Genomic DNA, 13,862 nt, shown 5'->3' on the forward strand with positions numbered 1-13,862 from the left:
CATCAATACAAAATGAAAAAAAAAAAGAGCTCTGAAGAATGCTTACTTGGTGCCCAACACTGACAATGACATACGGATCACTCGTTTTCAAATCCCGGACAGCTAAATTTGTTCCTTTGATTACCCGAACTTTGAGCAATCCTTGAAATTCCACCATGCCCACCTGCTGTACCAAGAAGAAACTTCAAAATGATACATTTTCAAGTTTCTCTCAACACATTCATATATCTCTAGTGCTTGCTTTTTAACCATACTAGATGGAGATTTGCATCAAAATTTTTGCTGTCTTTTCTAATCCAGCTCTTCCGTAATGTACGACTCAGTCCAAAAAGGCCAGAGTTGCAGACCGTCTGAGCTAAGCCCGAATTCGACTTGCTAGACGAGCTTCCCTTTAAAGAGTGATGCGAACGTTTGGAAGCTGATGAGGCTATGCGCAGATTGGGCTTCAAAAACTCCTGGTCTTCATACTTGCGCCTGCAACACATTCAACAAGAGCTTTGTCAGGGGAAATCATGTCTACATGTGTATCCTTCATAACCTTTACAAGGGTACCTTATATAATCTGAGCGTTCTTCAACTGATGCATTTGGTGCAGGCTTTGTAACATCCTTGGGGAGATATGCTTCATAAATTGCATTAGCTGAAGCATTCCCACCAACTGCTAGCATTGTATCGACCTGACTGTTTGTCCAATCATCTAAAGTTACAGATAAAACCTGGAAGAAATACCAGTTTCAATCATAAGGTGACACGTCTCATCAATGTCTACTATTTATGATATATTGTCTACACACAAAAAAAAGTGTTTACACTTTAAGATTTGATAGAAACAAAATTGAAAACTCGTGCAAGAATTCCTATTTGGCTTCTGAGAGAGGTGGCCGTATGGTAGTACCAATGTCACATCAGACATCCCCTGCTATTGTCTTTTTTGCATTGACTTCCATGCCTTGTCTCATGCAACTTCTACCCTCATTGCCAACCCCCTGTTTAGTTGTACTTCCGCTCATGCATCTCCTCCTTTTAATATTGCCTCTTCTTCCATCTACAACTCTTATCTTTCCTCCATTGTCTGAGATTCCTCAGGTCCTGGTTTCCACCTTGCCCTGCTCAGAAACCTTTTCCTCCTTTTATTTTCCACCACCTTCCCCATGAATATCTTGGAGCTTCTCCTAGCTGTCAAGCTCCCCTCTCCCTGTTCCCCTTCCTCATCCTATATGCTCAGCATAGTTTGCCCCTTCCCCCGGTCGTTATATGCCAACCCGACTTTGCCTCCTCAGCACCAGGGACACCCTTGCATGGTTCAAGCCAAGAACCCCCAATCCCAGTCAAGAACCCAGCCAACCCCGCCAAGGACCTCTTCATCCCTTCCACTGGCCCCTTGTTGTACAAACAGATTTCCAAGCGCACCAAATGACCTCCTCTCCAGACACAGAAAATCTTCTCTCAGAAGACACTAAGGATTTATTTGCCATGCTCGCTTGTGAAGACACTAAGAGATGCAGAACTGATGAGGGCCCCCAAAATACAACTAAAGAAGGAGATAATGCAACAAGTCAAGAGCCACCTGCAAGAACTAAGAATGTCTCGGTAACTCCTAACATTATTAAGTTTGCTATTAAGCACTGCATGCCATATTCTTATTAGTCTAATACATGGCCTTAGACCCCCGATAGAATATATATGGATTTCAGCTAACTAGACTGTTAGAGGCTGGGTTGTTGATAAAGCTGAGTTCCTTCCCAATGGATCCATTTCCTTCCAAGTTTAGCTCTCCTCAAATGGCCAAAGAAGCCCTGCTTGAAAGACAATGAACCATTTAGAAATCAGCCTATCACCTTATCTTTGTGGAACTCTTCATTCCATGCTCAAAAGCCAAGAACACTCCATATTCCTGTTTGGGTTGAGCTCCTAGACATCTCCCCTCCCCTATTATCCCTGTATTCTTCTTTCTTGTGTGAGCCCCTTGGCAGATTTCTTGAGGATGACAGCCATTACAAGAATACTAGTCATTGAAAGGTCATTTATTAAAGACTTCCCTAGAAAAAGTATCCTAGGCAATAGGAGAAAGAACCCTAGTCCTCCTCCCCCGATTTGTCACAATCCCCAGGGGTAAGAAGGATATCCCTACTACCTCCTCCTCTCCTACATTTGACGCCTACTCTCACAAAATAAATTTGCTGTCCTGGCTGAAGATGCCTCTCTTCCCTACTATTTCAAAAAAGAGGAGGGACATAATCCTGCAATGGCTGACTTTGAAGACACTGAGAAAAAGTCACATGCACTTTCTAGTGTAGTGCATGGTGGCAAGATGGCTCATCATCAGTGCAACATTGAATAGTATTAGAACCCTTTTAGGGGTGATATTTGTCACACGTCATGACCCCATGGTAATCCTCAGTCCAGGATATGTTAGGCACGAGCTACGTAGGTCATTCCTCAGCCTTAGTGAGTGAGTTAGTCAGTCGAAGTCCCTTAACCCACTTGGAGAGAATCATTCATGCATATAGATTTGCATCAAGACATGTGAAATTTTTGCATGGCGTTCATCCCATATGCATTTAGGCCATCTAGACCATTGCAGAAGCCTCATAACTTTATCTAGTAATTTTTCCATATTTTATAGTATTTATTTATCATTTTTCTAGCATTTAATACCATCATTAACCATTATTATCCATAATATTCAGTCATGTAGCTTTAGGGAACCAGTCAGCCAGCCCTACAGCCAACCAACCAGCCTCTTGTGCATAAAAATAGCCTTCAATAGCATTCATATCTCATCTATTTCAACAATCAGCATCAAGCGCTTCAGCATTTCAGTATTCAGCCCATAGATCACATCAGCCTTCAGCATTTTGGAGAAGCGTTTCATCCTGCAGTCCCAGTCCCAGGAGCATCAACGCATGAGCATCCAGCCCTCCATCAGCAAAACGTAGCAGTCTACAGCATTCAGCCATCAGTAAACCTTGCCATTTCTGCATACAACCAGTTTTCAGCATTCATCTCTTCATTGTTTTGCTACAGCCATCCGGTGAAGATAACCAGCATGCATTCATTCATTTACAGCATTCATACATAGCCTAGAACAGTCACAAACAACCCATATCTCAGCCTCAGATTTGTGGCCTTCCTACATTCCATTGGCAAGAGTGCATAGGCTTGAGATCGATCATTATTGGTGCTTCTATAGCCATGTACAGTTCAGCCCGACTCTTGGTCTTCAGAGATCTTGCGTTTGGCTTATCTACAGTCCAAAGTCATTCTCTTCAAAGTAATAAAGCAAATACTCCTAGTCATAAGAGGGGGCCCTTCGATGGGTAATTCGGACCCAATCTGGTATACAGTTCTATCTCTCTCTAAATCTCATAGGCCGAGTTCGGTCTTTTGGAAGACGTTAATAAAATCTTTCTTACTTTCTTTCTTTCTTTCTCTCTCTCTCAATCTCTTAAAAGTTTGAAGTGATAAAAGTGGATTGCTAAACTCGCGAAACTCAACATATAGAAGGCAGTGTGAGACTTCTGTGACAGGATCCTTAAACATTGGTATCATATTCAACTTGTCCACACACACCACATCCTAGCATGAGGGCATTCTTGGATGGTCAGACTTTGCTCTAGCACGACCATCGACTTCACCATCATGTCTACAGAGGATGTTAGAAGTCATCTCCTGTCTATTTGTATACACCAGGGCCTCTGTTGTGGGTGTGCCCGCCCGTATATCATTTTTCCACACTCCCCGTATTTTTTTCCCTATTTTTCCCATTTTTTCCTAGTGGCTGGAGGGCTGCTAGGTGATGCCAGGAGCATCCCAATGCTGGCCGACTGGACTTTCCTCAGTCGTGTGCATCTGGGCTGCTCGCCGACTTGTTCTGACCAGTCGTGGGCATCAGGCTGCTGGCCGACTGGTATTTTCTCAGTCGTGGGTTATTTTTCTCAGTCGTGGGCACCTTCTGGAGCTGGCCGACTGCTCACATGGAGATGTATATATTGCCCCTCAGCCCCCACCACTTTCTCATTCAGTTTTTCGGGATCTTGTGTATAGAGAAGAGTTTACACACCTATCTCTCTGTGTTTCTTGTGCTGATTATTTTCTGCAGTCTACTTGCTCTTGTCTACCCAAGTTTGGTTGTCATTTCCGCTGCATATTCTGACATGGTATCAGAGCCCTAGGCTCTAGGAGATCTTGGGCGTTTTTTTGAGCAAGAGGGGGAGCAACAGGTTGCTGATCGGTGGACTGTTTCGGGCTGAACGGGAAGTAAAGGTGCAATAGGAAGGCGGGCAAAGGGGCTGGACAGCCACTTGCATATTTTCAGATTTTTCCCACCCACCCACCCTTTCAGGTTACTCTCCGAGACGGCAGATTTACTCAAGATGGCTGAGAAGCACGTGAAGATTCCGACTCTCCCCACGTTCCCAGTGGATCGTCAGTTGGACGGGTCCAATTATGGCATCTGGAAGGTCATGATGGAGTCAGTTTTGGAGTCATATGATCTTGCTGATTTTATTATCATAGGGTTGCCACGGCCGGAAGCTGAGGAAGGGGAGTTATTATCGACGAGGAAGGACCGAGAGGCACAGGCACACATGTGGGACCGTGTCAACGCCAGGGTCCGGTCGTTTATATTCCTCAATTGCACACCACAGGTGATCAACCATGTGAAGCACATGACGCTGGCGAGAGGCATATGGGAGCACTTGGCTTCTTTGTACAACAGGGTGTCACCCATGAAGCGGATATCCTTGGAAGTGCAGATGCGGGTTATGAACCCTGCAAAGTCTTCGACGATGCGGGAACACATTAACAAGCTGCAGGCCCTTCAGCAGGAAGTCCTTCAAGCTGGGAAAGAGATATCATCCGAAGATATGGCCATCACGTTACTTTCCCACTTGCCTGGTCAGTATTCCGCTTTCTATTCCTCGTTGATCACGAGTGGCAGGCTCAGCACCATTACTTGGGAGGAGCTTGTGCCAATGGTCTTGGACCAGGAGGAACGTTTCACGAACCCTCCTCACGGTGGAGGTTTGGAGGCCTTAACTGGCCAACAGTCGAAAGGCCGTAATACCAACAAGGGCAAAGGGAAGGCTTCACCGGAGAAGTCTTCCGAGAAGAAGCCTGATCCCGAACGAGAGAAGCTGAAGGCCGAAAGATCGTGTAATGATTGTGGCGAGAAAGGCCACTACTGGAGGAAGTGCCCTAAGCGGACAGGGAAGAGTGCTGATTCCTGAGCCTCAGCTACGAAGACTCCGGCATTTGTGCACTTGGAGATGGTGGACTCCGATGCTTCATCATCTTCGAGCGAGGAGGCAGTTGGCTTCACCGCGAAGGATACCCGGGAATGGATTCTCGACAGTGGTGCTTCCAGGCACATGACTCCATCCCGTGACTTCTTTCTGGATCTGAAACGGCAGTAAGGTCGTATCTTTATTGGCGATAACTCCACTATTCCGATTCATAGTGAGGGCCGGATGGAGATTATTCCCGACGGCAAGGGGGGCAAGCATGCTTCCCGTGTTCTTTATGTCCCTGCTCTGGGTTTTCATCTTCTGTCAGTGCATGAGGTATGCAAGACTGGCTTTCGGGTGGAATTTGAGGAGCATTCAGTTGCTCTGAGGGACCGTGAGACAGGCAAAGTTGTTTGGGAAGGCGGTGTGGAGAACGGCATCTACAAGCTCTCTGCACTCTCCTCACTGACAGGCTCTCAGGTCGGAGATTTGTGGCACTTTCGTTTTGGCCACTTAAATGTGGATGCTTTGCGGCGCGCCTTCCGGGACCAGATGGTGGTTGGCTTGCCAGATGTTGGTAATAGGCAAGGACGCTGCAGTTCTTGCATACGTGGTAAGCAGCACAGGGAATCCTTTCCGAAGCAGGCTTCCAGGCGGGCTTCGAAACCATTGGAGTTGATTCACACTGACTTGTGTGGACCACAGCAGATACCATCCTTGGGAGGATCTCTCTACTTCATGCTGCTTGTTGATGATTGTACCAGATTCACGTGGGTCTACTTTCTTTCACAGAAGGACCAGGCTTTTGCTCGGTTCAAGGATTGGCACGTGATGGTGGAGAAAGAGTCTGGATTTCAGGTCAAGACTCTCAGGGCTGACAAAGGAGTTGAATTCTCCTCGACTGTATTTTTCCGGTTTTGTGCAGATCATGGCATCAAGAGGGAATTGGCCAATACAGGATCGCCTTCGGAGAATGGAGTTGTTGAACGTAAGAACAGGACTGTGGTGGAGATGGCGAGGACCATGCTGGAGCATCGTGATCTTCCTCGTCCACTTTGGGGTGAGGCTATGGCAACAGCTGTCCATACCATTAACCGCTCTCCGACGACTTCTGTACCCCATATGACTCCATTTGAGGCATATTTTGGCAGGAAACCCGATGTCTCGCACTTCCGTGTCTTTGGGAGTGACGCGTATGTACATATTCCGAAGAAGCAGAGGGGGAAGCTTGACTCCAAGTCCCGCAAGCTGGTATTTGTGGGATATAACTCTCTTTCCAAGGGATACAGGTTGTATGATCCAGAGAGGAACGAGATTGTTGTCAGCCGGGATGTGGTCTTTGACGAGCATGTTCCAGCATCCACTGTCGATGAGCCGCCACTTCTTGGAGATCCAGAGGAGTCTGATGATGATTCCCAGTCTACCATTCCAGTTGATCCACCTTAGTCATCACAGGAGGTTGAGCCCGCAGCTGGAGTTGAGCCCCCGCGACCACAGGAGGCTCCACGGTCTGTTCGAGTACCTAGGTGGTTGTTAGACACTCTTCGGGAGTCAGGTGTCACGGAGCTACCCTCCGAGTGGACCACATAGGACGGCCCTCGAAGATCACATTAAGTCCGAGATAAAGCAACACGGCGGAGCTTCTTCAGGTGAACTATGCTCTGATGTCTCGTATCATGCGGGATAAAGAGCCCACTTCCGTAAAGGAAGCCCTTTCACAGGATACTTGGAGGGAAGCCATGCAGGTGGAACTTGATGCCATCGAGAAGAACAACACTTGGGAGTTGGTACCGAGGCCGTCGAAGCGGTCGGTCATTGGTGTCAAATGGGTCTTTAAGACCAAGTATGCGGCTGATGGGTCGGTGGACAAACACAAAGCCAGGCTCGTGGCTAAGGGTTATGCTCAGCGGCCAGGCATCGACTACGAGGATACCTTTGCACCGACAGCACGGATGACCACGATTCGGACCGTTCTTGCCCTTGCTTCTTCTCAGAGGTGGCCCGTATATCAGATGGATGTAAAATCGGCGTTCCTTAATGGTGACCTGCAGGAGGAGGTGTACGTTGAGCAGCCTCCAGGCTTTATTGTTCCAGGATCGGAAGGGATGGTTTACAGGTTACGTAAGGCCTTGTATGGTCTTAAGCATGCTCCCAGGGCTTGGAATCAGAAGATTGATTCCTTCTTTATTCGGACTGGATTTCAGAGATCGGTTGCAGATCCGAACCTGTATCTCTTTCGGGAACGCGGCATGGTCACTTATCATCCTTTATGTGGATGATCTCATTCTCACCGGCGGTCATGTGGAGCACATTGGAGTGACGAAGGCTGCCTTGTCAAAGGAGTTTGAGATGACCGACTTAGGCTTACTCCACTTCTTCTTGGGATTGGAGATCTGGCAGACCCAGAGGGGGTTTTTCGTCTCTCAGCAGCGGTATGTTCATGAGTTGCTTGAGGCCTTTGGGATGGAGAACTGCAAGCCTATTACTTCGCCGATGGACCCGAACACAAAGTTAACCGTTACAGATCCTTGTGAGCCAGTTGATGCCTCGCAGTACCGGAAGTTGGTTGGTTCATTGATCTGGTTGCTGAACACCAGATTGGACTTGAGCTTCTCCGTGGGGCTGTTGAGCTCTTTTATGCAGACGCCATTGAAGACTCATTGGGACGCAGGATTGCGGATCTTGCGGTATCTGCAGAGTACGAAGGATCTGGGACTCTTTTACACAGGAGGGAATGGAGTCAATCTCCAAGGTTGGAGTGACTCAGATTGGGGAGGAGATCCAGACACGAGGAGATCTACTTCAGGATACACTTTTACCCTCGGCTCAGGAGCAGTTTCTTGGAGCAGCACGAAGCAGCCAACTATTCCCCTTTCTTCGACAGAGGCAGAGTATCGGGCTGCTTGTGGTGCTGCTTGTGAGGTTGTATGGCTGCGGAGGCTGCTAGGCGAGATGGGGTTTCCACAGAGGGAGCCCACAGTCATCCAGTGTGATAACCAGAGTTGTATAGCTATTGCTCGGAACCCGGTTTTCCATGCCCGGACCAAGCATATAGAGATACAGTATCACTTTGTACGTGAGAAGATCTTGGCGGGTGACATCTTGCTACTTTATTGTTCGACGGAGGACAATGCGGCGGACCTCTTCACGAAGTCTCTACCTCAGGCTACGCTCAGGCGGCACTCCAGCTCCCTGGGGTTGGTTACACAGCCAGGAGCTGAGAGGGGGTGTTAGAAGTCATCTCCTGTCTATTTGTATACACCAGGTCCTCTGTTGTGGGTGTGCCCGCCCGTATATCATTTTTCCACACTCCCCGTATTTTTTTTCCTATTTTTTCCATTTTTTCCTAGTGGCAGGAGGGCTGCCAGGTGATGCCAGGAGCATCCCAATGCTGGCCGACTGGACTTTCCTCAGTCGTGTGCATCTGGGCTGCTGGCCGACTTGTTCTGACCAGTCGTGGGCATCAGGCTGCTGGCCGACTGGTATTTTCTCAGTCATGGGTTATTTTTCTCAGTCGTGGGCACCTTCTGGAGCTGGCCGACTGCTCACATGGAGATGTATATATTGCCCCTCAGCCCCCACCACTTTCTCATTCAGTTTTTCGGGATCTTGTGTATAGAGAAGAGTTTACACACCTATCTCTCTGTGTTTCTTGTGCTGATTATTTTCTGCAGTCTACTTGCTCTTGTCTACCCAAGTTTGGTTGTCATTTCCGCTGCATATTCTGACAGAGGAGAGTACACATTAGCAAGAAGACGCCTCCCCTGAAGGAGACCTTGCTCTTCCGCCTACTATAGATACCATAGCTCTACTCTGAGCTCAGAACCAAATTCTTATGGAGCGTCTCCAACTTTTGGAGGCAGTAGCAGCAAAACCCACACCTCCAGTTACCCCCGACTTTGTCACTCTCTTCTTTCAGATGGAACAGCAAAGACGAGACAATGAGGCCAGTCGGCGGGAAGAAAAGGCAAATAGAGGAGACTATGAGGAAGCCCAACGCAGGATCGATGAAGACTGGTGTCAGGCTGAACTCGCTGCTCGGGAGCACCAACAAGAGCTCAATCGAGAGCGCATGTTACTCGAACACCAAAGGGAAAAGGAGGCCATACATCTGAGGTACTAGCACACCTCTTCAGTTTCCCCAGCCATAGGTGCCACCAGCCAGAATCTTGCAACATTGACCACCATCATCCGAACTCAACCAAACTTTAGTAAGTATGATGGTAAGTGTGATCATTTAGCAGTTAATCAATTTATTCATCAATTTAATGCTCATTTTCCTTTAGCAAGGATCATAGACCCTCAGGATAGAGTACACGTAGTGGCTCTCCACCTTACGGGTGAGGTAATCACTTGGTGGCAGCATTAGTCTAGTCTTCATACAGACTAGACCACAAGTGTCACAGCTTTTAACTGGAATACATTTGTCCATGACCTAAAGACCAGATTTCTCTCTCCCCAGTATTTGACCAACCTAGCAGATGAGTTCTATAGACTCAAACAGTCTTGTTCTGTCACACTTGCTTCAGTTTTCCGAAAAGGTTATAGCATTAGCACAACAATTAGGGTTATCTGAGTAGGCCAAGATGGATCAATTCATTCATACATTAGATCCTAACATCCGGTTTACAGTTCGTAACTTTGAACCCAATACATATGATCGAGCTTTGACTCTGGCTCAAAATGAGAAAATGACGATGAACGGAGGCAAGACTAAGCAGTCGTCACAGTCTAGTACCAAATCCCAGCAACAGCAATTTGCTCCGCAACCAGGGAAAGGTAATGCATCTTCTAAAGATGCTAAGAAGGACGGCAATAATACCTCTAGTTTAGGGGATAAGAAAGATAAGGAATCCAAGCCTAAGAAAACCCCGAAGGAAAAGGCTAAAGCAAGCATCATCGGAGGCTATCTTCCTCCAGAGGAGCAAAGAAAATATCAGTCCGAAAACATATGTTTTTTCTATCATACCATTGGGCATAGTGAGAAGGATTGCTAGAAATGGCAAGCGGAGCAAGCCTCCAAAACCCCTTCTTCCATAGTTACCACCACATCTCCTGCTCCTCCAGCCCCGCCTACTACCACAAACGCAGCAGTTCAACTTTTGCCTTCTATGCATTCTATGCCATCCATGGTATTTGATGCTAAGCAGGAGGGTGAGAGCGATGTTGCATAGAAAAGCCTCATCTGAGGTTATGGCTCTACCAAGGGCAAATAGTTTGTAGTCCTATTTGACATGGGCAGTTCTGAGGATGCCATCTCTCCCTAGTTGGCTAACAAAATGAGTTGTACATTAGTGCCATATCATTTGGATGTCGACGGGTTCACACTTGGTCTCCGCACCCACATATCTCAAAAGGCACAACAGTTTTCCTAAAAGGCCTCATTCCAACGAGATTTCATCGTCTCGCCTCTTTTGGGATGCGACTAGTGGTTTCATCAGTATGAGCCTATTCCCGGTTGGGGACAAGACACTTTTACTATTTGTAAAGGTTTTCCTGAGCCCGTCATGATTCGTGGGGACAGAAGCATTCTTGGCATCCCATTGATTTCTCATCTCCAGGCCCGACGAGCTATTCGCAAGGGAGCGAAAGGAGCATTGTTTATGTTCGTGCTCAAACAGCCATTACCTCATTGGTAGCAGCTCACTCATCTTCATCCCCAATCCCATAGTTAGCAAACCTCATGTCTCGACATCATGACATTATGCTTACAAACGATATCCCACCCAATCTCCCCCCCTTCCGTCCTGAGGACCATCATATCAATTTGGTGCCTGGATCAAAACCTCCTAGCAAGTTCCCCTATCATCTTTCCAAGACTTTAGAGGACGAGCTAGAAAAGCAATTATCTGAGCTCCTCCGAGCCACATTCGTTCGGTCATCTTCCTCACCATTTGTTGCACCCCTCCTATTTGTCCAAAAGAAGGACAAGTCTACACGCCCTTGTCTCGACAAGTCTTCCTCACCATTTGCTGCACCCCTCCTATTTGTCAAAAAGAAGGACAAGTCTACACGCTGTTCAGTCATCTTCCTACCATTTGCTGCACCCCTCCTATTTGTCCAAAAGAAGGACAAGTCTACCTCATTGGTTGCAGCTCTCTCATCTTCATCCCTAGTACCACAGTTAGCAAACCTCATGTCTTGACATCATGACATTATGCGTACAAACGATCTCCCGCCCAGTCTCCCCCCATTCCGTCCTGAGGACCATCGACCTCAAGAGTAAATACCATCAGGTCCACATTTTCAAAGCTGACATTCCAAAAACAGCTTCCGAACAAAGCGTGGTCACTACGAGTTCGTAGTCATGCCTTTTGGGCTTACCAATGCACCCGCAACCTTCAATAAAATGATGTCCAGGATTTTTGCAGTCCTCATTGGCAAGTGTGTTTTCATATTTCTTGATGACATAGTCTTCTCAGCCACTGCGGAGCAGCATGGAAAAGACGTAGAGAAAGTCTTGCAACTTTTGCGAGATAATGGGCTCTACATAAACGCCAAAAAGTCTATCTTCGGTGTTATCAAGGTTCAATACTTGGGCAATATCATCAGTTCCGATGGGATTTGAAACTCGCGGCGGGTGCCCGGGGGACTAGGGCCTTTGACACACTTGTTGATACCATCAATGCATGTTAAAACACTTAAACATGGCCACAGCCTTAACACACATCCATCATCACTTTGCATAAAACATAAAGCTGGACAAAACATCCACAAATGCTGAAAATGGAGCTTGCATGTGTGACACCGCATAGAGGCCGGAATGGGCCGACCCCCCCCTTGGAGTATTTTATTACCCAAGGAGAATAATATCATGTACAAGCTTTGAGGGCCTTACTCTCCCCACGGGAGATGCAGGATTATCCATATACAAATGCCATAACACAGCCCAACACGAGGCTACCAAGTCGGAACATAGGCTGTAGAAATGCCGAGCCAACATCATAATCCATATACCTCCGTGTGGGTACTGATTCTTTCCCAAAAACCACGGGTCTTCATGCAATAGAGTTGGTACAGCAAGTACCACTCTCCATTCAGCAGGTACAGTAGGTACAATGGCTGGTATAGCCGGTACAGTGGCTGGTACAGCTAGTACAACAGGTACAGTGGCTAGTACAACAGGTACAGTGGCTGGTACAGTAGGTACGGTGGCTGGTGCAACAAGTACAACAAGTACAAATGCTGGTACAATAAGTACGGTGGTTGGTACAACAAGTACAATGGCTGGTACAGCCAGTACGGTGGCTGGTACAGCAGGTACAATGGCTGGCACAGCCAGTACGATGGCTGTTATAGCAGGTACAGCAAGTACAAATGTTGGTGCAACAAGTACAATGGCTAGAAATCATAATAAATGATTAAATACCCTTGCCTTTAGTATTTCTTCGCGATGGAAGCCTCCAAAACAGTCCCCAACAGTCGGTATTCTTCATGGGCAGCCTTCAAGAGAGAGAGAAAGAGAGTAGCCATCATTAGGGCAGCCTTCAATGGTGGTAGAGGCTAGTGTGCAGCAAGAGAGCCTCTATTAATGAAGAGAGAGGGCTCCAATTTATAGATTTGGGCCTCCCATGAGCTAAAATGGCAAGAGAAGGCTACAATGACAAGTGGAGAGCCACACAATAGCTGAAGTGACAAGTGTGAGGCCACTTGTCTCATTTTGATCCACTTTCTAACAAGTGTCAGGCCACTTGTCTCACTTTGGTCCACTTTCTTGCCACATGCCCAATCTAAGAGATGGGTCCTTCCATAAACTTTATCTCTAAAAATATCCCAACTGGTAGACATTCTGTCATAGGCACTTTGCCAACTCTTGGTATCTCCTCAATTCCAGATGTAATGACGCGAACAGAATTTCCATCGAAGTCGGGCCAAAAATAGCAACTCTCCTAAATTTTAGGAGTGTGGTCATTTGTATTCTAGGATAATCTCCCATTCCCAAAGCTTGTACTTTCCAAATATTTAAACATCCTGGAGTCCACCAGACCCCTTTGAGACTGGGAAATGTCCAGGCTGGTGACATCCTCCGCAACTTCTTAAAAGTTGTCCGCAACTTTAAGCTTCAAGCCATATATTCAAGATATAATCATGTCCCATCGATTGGGCGAGACGAGACAGTCTCAAAAATCCAATATAACTGAAGAATCCATGTCCCAAAGAAATGGGCGAGATTAAATAAGTCTCCATAATACCAATATCAAAATCATGTCCCAAGATAAATGGGCGAGACAAAAACAGTCCCATAAGTCCAGATATCATAATCATGTCCCAAGATAAATGGGCGAGACAAATCAGTCCCATAAGTCCAGATATCATAATCCATGTCCCAAGTAAATGGACGAGACAAAACAGTCCCATAAGTCCAGATATCATAATCCATGTCCCAAGTAAATGGGCGAGGCAAAATAAGTCTCCTGCCAACAAGACATTGGTCCACATGACCCTTGGCATAGACATAAGTCCCGTCATGTCCACTTTACCACTTGCACTCCGTGTTGGTACTCTGACCACACATGTTGGATGAGAGGTGGGCTCAAGTAACAAGATAAAACAATCACTCGCAGGCATAGATAACCTGGTGTTCCATAAGCATTTCCGCTACACATAGTTTATAGGCATTTCGGCCACCAATAG

General features: G+C 46.8%; 1 protein-coding gene across 5 annotated transcripts in view; it reads right to left on the reverse strand.

The window, feature by feature from the left end:
* LOC147602770 (putative ADP-ribosylation factor GTPase-activating protein AGD13) overlaps nt 1-13,862 on the reverse strand; it is an 80,401-nt gene that overhangs the window by 24,878 nt on the left and 41,661 nt on the right. For 2 of the 5 annotated variants that reach the window (XM_086797686.1, XM_086797685.1), the window contains exons 5-7: nt 553-716; nt 255-474; nt 47-166 (exon numbers count right to left, since the gene is read on the reverse strand). In XM_086797686.1, the coding sequence (XP_086653812.1) occupies nt 47-166; nt 255-474; nt 553-716 (504 nt within the window). The remainder of the gene's footprint in view (nt 1-46; nt 167-254; nt 475-552; nt 717-13,862) is intronic. The other 3 variants (XM_086797687.1, XM_086797688.1, XM_086797689.1) reach the window with 3 other exon arrangements.

This window comes from Cibotium barometz, chromosome 66 (genome assembly GCF_041138505.1).
Source record: "Cibotium barometz isolate CiBa-2024 chromosome 66, ASM4113850v1, whole genome shotgun sequence".
NCBI lineage: Eukaryota > Viridiplantae > Streptophyta > Polypodiopsida > Cyatheales > Cibotiaceae > Cibotium > Cibotium barometz.